Source organism: Nicotiana attenuata, unplaced genomic scaffold, assembly GCF_001879085.1.
Source record: "Nicotiana attenuata strain UT unplaced genomic scaffold, NIATTr2, whole genome shotgun sequence".
Lineage (NCBI taxonomy): Eukaryota > Viridiplantae > Streptophyta > Magnoliopsida > Solanales > Solanaceae > Nicotiana > Nicotiana attenuata.
The window spans coordinates 31570-40957 of NW_017674550.1; the positions used below are offsets into that span (position 1 = coordinate 31570).

A 9388-nucleotide genomic window follows, 5' to 3' on the forward strand; every position below is an offset into this window, starting at 1 on the left:
CCCCAACCCCCCCACCCCACCAACCCAAGATTTGAAATCACCTTTTCCTGTTCTAATCACATTTGTCTACACTGTCCACTTCCACGTGATACGGTAATAGCATCTCCAATCTCTATTCTATGTTAATTTCAGTGTAAATCTCTTCCCAATGGACAAAATTTTTCTGGGTTTATCTTTTAAATTAACAATTTTACTTTTGGATCTTGGATTTTCATAAGAATTGCTTATTCTGGGTTTTAATCAATGTTTATGGGAATAAAGTTTAAATCTAGCCGTGATTTGATAATGGTGTTTGTTAATGTATGTATTGCTTACCCCAATTGGCTGAATATCCTGGGGTTTTTGTTTGATTGGCTGTTGTAGTCTTGGATCTTAGATTTTTGGGTGGGGGAATTGGGTATTTGCTTATTCCTTGGTGATTGTTTATGGGAATAAAGTTTGAATATTGAAGTAGTGAAGTTAACTAGCTTGAAAGTTAGTTAGTGGTGAATGTCATGATTTGAAGTGATTAAAAAGGCAGCCCGGTGATTTGAAGTGATTGAATCTGTGATTTGTTATGCTTTTTTCTGGGTTTGTTCGGATCATTGATGTTGACTTTTACTTATTCACTAAGTAGTGAGATGAATGTTGAAACCTGTAGCAATGAGATTTTCGGGTCAACCTTCTTGGTCCCTGTGTAATGTTGTGGTTTCTGTCTAAGCTTTGACCTTACATCTTTAGTCGTTCCTCAAACTTCTGTGACGATCTCCATGATTGAATCAGAAATTTTCTGCTTGAACTTTTTTGATTTGTGCACTGTCAATCTGGAATTTCATGCCTTATCACTTTTAGGTTCTTTTGTTGGGAGAAAAATTAAGGTATTTTATTAATAAAAGCACCAACGTAGTGTTTGTACGAGGAGATAACAACAACAACAGACCCAGTGAAGTTCTGGGGAGGGTAGTGTGTACGCAGACCTTACCCTTCCTGGAAAGATAGAAAAGTTGTTTCCGATAGACCGTCGGCCAGGAAGGAAGGAAAGAACTAGTAGAAATTTTGAGAAGCCCTTTAACGACGCAGGGAACTCAATTAGTCTAACTTTTCCTATACATTGCTTACAGAATCAGATTTACACCAAAAGAACAGAAGATGAAGACATAAGCCTTTCAGTTGCTGAATTGTCTATCTTAATCCTAACTACTCCCTCTGTTTCAATGTAAGTGTCTTAAGTGTCTTAGTTTGACTAGGCGCAAAGTTTAAGAAAATAAGGGAGACTTTTGAATTTTGTAGCCTAAAACTAGAAATGTGTGTAATGTACCAAAATGCCCTTTGAATCTCGTGGTCTTAAACAAGCCATGTAGAGTATTGGAATTAAAGAGTTACTAAATATAGAAAGATGCATTCTTTTTGAAATAGAAGGGGAGCCTTGGCGTAACTGGTAAAGCTGCTGCCATGTGACCAAGAGGTCACGGGTTCGAGCCGTGGAAACGGTCTCTTGCAGAAATATAGGATGAGACAGCGTATGATAGACCCTTGTAGTCCGGCCCTTCCCTGGACCCCGTGCATAGCGGGAGCTTAGTGCACCGGGCTGTCCTTGCCCTTGCATTCTTTTTGAAATAGACTGAAAAGGAAATTAAGACACTTAAATTGAAACGGAGGGAATGGTGTGTATCTTGTTGATGGATCTTTTCTTCCATTGTATTCTATTTTTTAACTGAGTTTGTAGATGAGATAACTGTGCTATTATTAAATTTTTACCACGTTAGGGAGACATCTTCTGCTCGAATTGATCCTCAAGTATTTGGTTGATGCAGTTGCTAATGAAGCTGGTGCAAGCCAGTTTCAAGTCTAATGAGGTAGATTTGGTCATTACTTTGGTAATGTGGACTTTATGGACTCAATAGAGAGTGATAGGTCTAAACTATCAAAATAAAATCAGTAATTCATTCCTCAAAGTTAAAGGATTAGTAATCATTATCAGAAATCGGATTCGGTCTTATGCATACACGAGAAAGGTGATCAAAACATCAAGTAATGGGTTCTTTCTTTTATCACTCAGAAGCCTGGTAAGATGAAAGTCTCATGTCTGGTTTTGAATGAGAGTAAGAAGTGAGGAATCCTCTTTTCAACTTTGAATCTACCACCGAAATCATTGCTTTTTTTTGAAAATGGTAACAGGTATCGTTGACTTTCTTTCTGTTACTTTGAAAGTAGATGCTTCAGCTTTAGTCACTCGAATCTTCAATTTCAGCCCTAGGTGGAACCAATTGAAGTCAGTTACATCATAGTGAATTTGAGTCATGTTTCGTTTCATGTACCGTTAACTGCCGTTTGATAGGTTAGAAGTGTACTTAGATCAAATGTCCAAATTACAAGTAATTCCCTTCTCAAATTGACTTGAAAAAAGATAGATTGATGACATTAATTTATTGACAGTAATGTTTAATTTGGTGTTATCTTTTCAGCTTCATTTTTCATATCTGTAGCAATATTCATTTTTCTTCGTAGGAAAACATTAATATATCCTGTTTCCAGTTGGCATCTTGTAAATGTGTGGAACCTATAATCTGTCAGGTTTTGAGGTATTTCTTTGGAATCTATACAGGGTAGAGGGAAAACAATTCAATCTGTCAGAGGCTAAAGGATTTCAGATTTGAAGAGCATAGTCAAAATGCCAATGGAGAATGCTGAGCTTACTACAGAGCAGGTAATAATTTCATGCATAAGCACAATAAAGAAGCTACATTATACACAAGCACATAAAAAATAATGAGCAGTTTTGGACAGATAACTAGCTTGGATTATGAGTTTTGCTGCCATCATAGTGAACATGCATCACTTATCAATTAAAAAGAAATTCATACACTAAACAATCATCACAGGATTTAGGTCTCTTAGTCTTAGCAGTTAGTTGCTTTATCTTGTTTCCATTTACTTATCAAGAAAGTTTAGAATAGTTGTCAACATCAATAAAAGCTAATTGGAAAGAACTCCATGCATTAAATTATAGACGAATATACATTTGGTTGCCAATTTTTCTTTTATGTTGTTGTTGTTGGATTGGCTAAGGCGTGTATTTTGATTTTTGGTAGTTGAAGGCATGTCTTTAAAGGAGAAAGAATTCATTACCGTCAGGAGTTTCTTTTGTGGACTGTGTCTTTAATTCTTTTGGTTGTGGGGAAAGGGGGTGGGGGGAAGAAAAAAACCTGAAAAAATAAGTGATCAACCGGGTCTTTTTTGGCACTGCTGATTGTTTAATAACATTTTTATGTCTTTCTATTTCCTAAGGTTTTGAGCAGGGATATCCCATGGGAGACATACATGGCCACAAAGCTGATCACAGGAACAGATTTTCAGCTGTTGAGACGCTATGACAAGAAGGCAGAAAGTTACAAAGCCCAGTTGTTGGATGATGTAATATTTCTAAATCGAGCTGTCTTTAGCTATTAGTTACATTTTGGTTGACAACAAAGTCTTATTCTTGCATCTTGTACTTACGCTACTTGTTTCCGCCTAATCACTCTTGGAGTTTTCGGTAGATTTCTTCTAAATTACATTAGAAAAATGTCTAGATGTGGTAGTGTAAGTTTTACTTTTTGGCATGCCAATGACTAAATAGTCTATTACCTTCATTTTTCCGGAGTTCATTTGTTACTTTGAAATAGTCATTCATAATCGGCATCATCGAATTTTAGGATAAATGAAGTTTTAAACATTATCGAGCTTTTTCCAAGTTTTTCATATGGTCTATGTGGGAAATGGAGTTCTTGCAACTGCTGATTTCTAAGCATTCCTATTTATAGATTTCATTTTTGGGTGCTTGGTCAACCTCTCAAGCCTTTGATTGTCTAATCATGAGCTCAGTTTTGATACTCTTATAAAATGGACACAATTATTACAGGACGGTCGAGGGTATGTCCGCGTCTTTGTTACCATATTACATGACGTCTTCAAGGAAGAAACCGTGGAATATGTTTTGGCTTTGATTGATGAAATGCTTACAGGTAAATTGAGAAAATGTAACTTTTAAAAGGTCCTTTGATAAGTCGACTGATGTAACACTTATTTCTTGGCAGCTAACCCGAAAAGAGCAAGACTATTCCATGATAACAGTCTTGAAGATGAAGATACCTATGAGCCTTTCCTCAGGCAATACTCTTCATAACCTTTTTTATTAAATTTTTGGTTTGCAATCCTTTGAATGCAATCTGCTGTCCTTTATTTACAGTGGCGATGTAGAAATTGTTTTTCTTTCTCATGATATGCAGTTTGCATGCACCCCCTTACCTGTCTTCATCCTATGTCTACAAATATCGGCAGATGTTAACAAATCTACCTCCCTCTTTCTTTACATGTATATTATGTTATATATGTATCAAGTCATGCTATAATTATAGAAGATCACATCTGTTGTCAGCTAGCAGTATTTTAATTTTACGGTTCTGTAGTATATATGCAAGTGCACAAAATTGCAATATTTAGAGTCCCAAGGAAAAATTCTTAAACTTGTGTTCATTCATATCTTAATTCACTCGACCCACTTTCTCTTTTATTTGTCCCGTTCTACTCGATCTTTAGTATCTTTTAAGTTCCCTACTTTCCCTTTAGATTTGGTAAACTATTAGAAGATAACTTAAAATACGATAGCACACAAGCATTTCCTTTTTGAATGAAATTGTTATTAAGATTTCTTTTCCTAATGGAAATGTTGGTGTATAAAACAAAGTCAAGACACCTTTACCTCGACTCTATTGATACTACAGGCACACAGCTATTACTTTCCCTTCCACTGCTGAAGAAAGCATTGAGTTTATTAGTCATAATAAGCAGAGATTGTAAATCAGGTGATGTTGAAATGATAAATAGAAACACACACACACACACACACATATCTCTCTCTCTCTCTCTCTCTCTATCTATCTATCTATATATATATATATATATATATATATATATAAAGTTGTTGAAAAAAGGTGCTACTTTATTGTATCTCAGAATTCTCTGTTCTCCCCTTTTTCTGTCTTTTACCAACTATTAATCTTTATAAATCACCGAAGATTATGTACTCATTCTTTCCATAATATTCCTCTTCTCTTGCTAAAGATGAGTTTCATTTTCCAGATTGCTCTGGAAAGGTAATTGGTTCATACAAGAGAAGAGCTGTAAGATTCTGTCTTTGATAGTGAGGTAATAAGGTTATGAATCCCTCTCATGTCAATGATTTCAAATGACTCTGAAGATTTGAATGATATATGAACTGATAACTTGTGTTCCTATTAATTACAACTCCAGTGCCAGGCCAAAAGTTCAGAATGGTGTTGATGCTAATGGAGACGCCTCAGGTTCAAAGAAGAAACTCACTACCATCGAAGATGTTCTGACCGGCCTGGTTGATTGGCTTTGTGCACAGGTTTGTGTATATTCCTAGATTTTCCACTTTTTCTTCTTCCTCCGTCCCGCCAAACCTGCAATCTATATTGCTCGGACACTTCAAAAGTGCTGCTGGGTGCACGTCGTATCCTTCAAAAGTAGTGCATTTTTGGAGGATCCAACATGGGTGCGGCAGCATTTTGGAGAGTGCGTGCAACATAGCCTGCAATTACTGGGTTTGCAAACATTTCAAGAAGGATTCAGTATAAATGTCTTTAATTGTTTTGGAAGTACTTGATAGAGGGATAGTGTTCCAATAAAGGTCGTAAGAGAAAATAAGTGGTGAAAGGAAGTGGCCGATGGATGAAAGGCGCTAGAAGCCTAGGACGGTGAGGTGTGCGGACTAGTAGTTTAATGTGATGAAGCATTGATATAAAGTCATTGAGTAGGAAATCAAGCTTGTTTCCGGACCTCACAAGTCACAACAGGGTTTATGGCCTATTTCTTCACTTTCAATGTAAATAATTGAGGTCTCAGGTTCAAATCCCAGCTGAGACAAAAAATTCAAGGTGATTTCTTCCCATTTATCTAAGCCTTGATGGACAAAGTTACCTAGTACCTGTTGCGGGTGGGAAGTAGCAGGTATCCCATGGAATTAGTCGAGGTGCTCACAAGCTGGTCCAGACACTATGGTTATCAAAAAAAGAACTTTGATGAAAGGAGAAAGAAGCTTTTTGGAGTTTTAGTTTCTTTTTTTTTGGGGGGGGTGGGGGAGGGGGAGGGGGGGGTATGGATCCCACTTGTTCTTATTATCACACGGCCGATACTTAGCACTGTGTCGATCATGATTTTGATGTATCTATGCAGCTGAAAAAGCCTACGCATCCTACCCGTGGCATTCCCGCGACAATCAACTGCCTAGCAACTCTGTTGAAGGAGCCAGTGATTCGATCTTCATTTGTTCGAGCTGATGGAGTGAAGTTGCTTGTTCCTTTAATTTCACCAGCATCAACGCAGCAGTCTATCCAGGTTCTTTAATGCCACATATTGCATTAACTTTCATAAATTCTATTCATGTTGTACTAGCAAGTACCAGTGCTTGAGACGGTTCTGTATCTCATTCAATGTATCATGCAACTCCGGAAGCTAGACGATAAAAGAATAATTGTTTTCTTTTTTTCTTCCTGATTTTATTTTCTTCCTTAAAACAGCTTCTCTACGAGACATGTCTATGTGTCTGGCTATTGTCTTACTATGAACCTGCAATAGAGTACTTAGCTACTTCAAGGGCCCTCCCTCGATTGATAGAAGTTGTTAAAGGTTCAACAAAGGAGAAGGTGAGCTACTTTTGTTGCTTTATCCATAATATCAATTTCTACTCCCTATTTTATTTCATAAATTTGATGTTTTGCTTTCTACATTGATTTTCGTTGGTTCATCTCTGTTCATGGTCTGCGGTGTTTCTATAACTATAGGTCGTACGGGTCGTCATCTTGACTCTTCGGAATTTGCTTTCCAAAGGATCATTTAGTATTCTTATGGTAGACTTGGGAGTGCTGCAGATTGTTCAGAGCTTGAAAGCGCAGGCTTGGAGTGATGAGGTGATGAACCGTGTTTTTAATGGTTTATAATCTGATAGTATATCTTAATTTATCTCTAGATCATTTGCAAACAGAAAGCAGTTCCATCAAAAAATGAATTAAGAAAAAAACGAATGCCTCGCACTTGTTACATAGAGAAACAGTCGCTAAATATCATATTTCTGTTTCATTTATCTGCAAATTTATTGCTGTCTACAATCATCATTACATGAAGAGAGTCGCTATATTATAGCTACTTGCTCCATTCATCTCAGTGATTCGCTATATTTTGACAGTTTAACATGTTACTGTGTCGTTGAAGAATGAAATATTCTTTTACTTCAGACTCATAAAGTTAATTACCATATCTGTAGGATCTTTTGGACGCTCTGAATCAACTAGAAGAAGGAATGAAGGATAACATCAAAAAGCTGAGTTCGTTTGATAAGTACAAGCAAGAAGTCCTTCTAGGCCATCTTGATTGGTCTCCGATGCACAAAGATCCTATATTCTGGCGCGAAAACATAAATAGTTTTGAGGAGAATGATTTCCAGGTAATATGTTGTGAATTGCAGAAATTCCCAAGCTTACGTGTCTTTAAAAGGCTGTGAAGTTCGTGTTGCATATCAGCGTAAAATACAACCCTATCTTGGTGCAGCATTAACAAATGCTTTTTATCTGAAGAACCAGACGTTTCTGCTGGATTCTGTTGGTGTTCGATCTTTTACTTGCCTTTACCAAATTTATGTGCTACTCAAATCAAAAAGCTAGTTTTAAGTATTCATGTATTAGAGTAACTTCTATTAGTAGAGGTAAGCGGGTGGCTATAGAAGTGGTCATTATGGTAATATAATGTTGTTTTTACTTTAGAGAGTGAATCTTCGAATGTGTACAACAAAGTCGTTTCTAATACTATATAAGGGGTCATTTGGTTCAGTTCTGTGATACATCAGGGGATTATCTATCCCACCTCCTATGTGGGATAAGCTAATACTACCATTTTGGTATAAAATGTATTAGCTAATACGCACAACCAAACATGGGATAGCTGTAATCTCAAATTTTATACCGAGATTAGTATCCTTGTCCTGGTAACCAAATGACCCCTAAGATCTATATCGTCCTTGAGGGCTTTGATCTAGTAATAAGAATGCAGCACGTGATGTGTGGTTAGATGCACGTCACAAGTTCAAATTTTATCATAGACAAAGGCCTGGTATTTACGTGAAGGGTAGAGGAGTCAGTCCATTATCCACCGAGTTTCGAATCAAACACCTGACATGGTCTCGGGGATTTCTCGGTTATCATGAAAAAAATTATTGAGACTGATATCTTTTGTGTTGTGTTGCAGATCCTGAGGGTGCTCATTACAATTTTGGACACATCAAGTGATCCAAGGACACTTGCTGTTGCTTGCTATGATCTATCACAGTTCATTCAGTGCCATTCTGCTGGTCGAATCATAGTGAATGACCTCAAAGCTAAGGAGCGCGTAATGAAGCTGTTGAACCACGAGAATGCAGAGGTCACGAAAAATGCCTTACTCTGTATCCAAAGGCTTTTCCTAGGTGCAAAGTATGCTAGCTTTTTGCAGGTTTAGTTCTCATCGAAGGGTTTGATTGTTCAGACGATGGAAACTAGACATATCTTGTTATTTCATTGGAACAAAAGGAATTTGGTCGTGTTTGTGTTAATTTATTTGTTGTATCAGTATTCGAGTATTGTATCTAAGGTGTCCTCCGGATGAGATTCTCATTCCAAATAATATTTACTAGTTAATTTGATTTCTCCCTCCAATAAAGAAGGTTTGTATCGACTTGTTTATCGAACAAGGGAATTGTTTTGTGATATATACTATCTGGAAATTGTCCATTGAACAACTTATTAATGTGAAAATTTTGCAGAATCAATCTGTATTACTTATCAAGGCTTATAGTGTGGTGATATTATAGGAGTCTTTTGCACAATATGTGGGTTCAATTCTCACTGTTTTTGTTCTCCTTTTCCTTTCTTGATCCTCTATGTTATAGGGGGGGAAAAAGACGTAATATATAAACATGCCCTCAAACTTGGCCTCTGCTGGTAAGTATGCCCTCCAACTTTGGGTGTGAACAAGTAGGCACCTCAACTTTGTTTTTACTTTGTCAGTTGAACACTCCAACTTGCAAAATGATCATCTAAATACATCCATAAGCATAATGTATGTGCCACGTCAGCATTTGTGTTTACGTGTTCAACTTTGGGTTCATATCTTAGTGTTTTTGTTCTCTTTTCCTTTCTTGATCCTCTATGTAATAGAAGAAAAAGAAATTGCTTTACTTGCATGGAATTGTTTCATCTCCTGGTGGAGGAGGAAATGGAAAATAGAGAGAAGGAAAAAAATATACCATAACAATAACATACCCAGTGTAATCCCGCATGTGGGGTCTAGGGAGAGTACAATATATGCAAACCTTACC

At 36.9% G+C, this 9388-nt stretch overlaps 1 protein-coding gene across 2 annotated transcripts; it reads left to right on the top strand.

Annotated features, from left to right (window-relative positions):
* Positions 1 to 6: 6 nt before the first annotated feature.
* LOC109218880 (V-type proton ATPase subunit H-like) lies at positions 7 to 8839 on the top strand. 2 transcript variants are annotated; one of them, XM_019383276.1, is made up of 12 exons: positions 7 to 93; positions 2585 to 2686; positions 3268 to 3393; positions 3881 to 3983; positions 4056 to 4128; positions 5101 to 5166; positions 5272 to 5389; positions 6217 to 6378; positions 6561 to 6686; positions 6825 to 6950; positions 7304 to 7483; positions 8281 to 8839. In XM_019383276.1, the coding sequence occupies exons 2-12, from the start codon at positions 2651 to 2653 to the stop codon at positions 8527 to 8529; spliced, it is 1365 nt and encodes a 454-aa protein (XP_019238821.1). In that variant the 5' UTR covers positions 7 to 93; positions 2585 to 2650; the 3' UTR covers positions 8530 to 8839. The 2 variants fall into 2 exon arrangements, with proteins under 2 accessions (XP_019238821.1, XP_019238822.1); XM_019383277.1 differs by lacking the exon at positions 7 to 93 and adding an exon at positions 109 to 133.
* The last annotated feature ends 549 nt before the right edge of the window (positions 8840 to 9388 follow it).

Bases quoted from the DNA above. Each gene is read 5' to 3' on its own strand.
- LOC109218880 (XM_019383276.1), top strand. From the start codon at position 2,651: ATGCCAATGGAGAATGCTGAGCTTACTACAGAGCAG. The intron at 6,379-6,560 runs GTTCTTTAATGC...TCCTTAAAACAG, and splicing joins CAACGCAGCAGTCTATCCAG to CTTCTCTACGAGACATGTCT. The intron at 6,951-7,303 runs GTGATGAACCGT...CCATATCTGTAG, and splicing joins CGCAGGCTTGGAGTGATGAG to GATCTTTTGGACGCTCTGAA.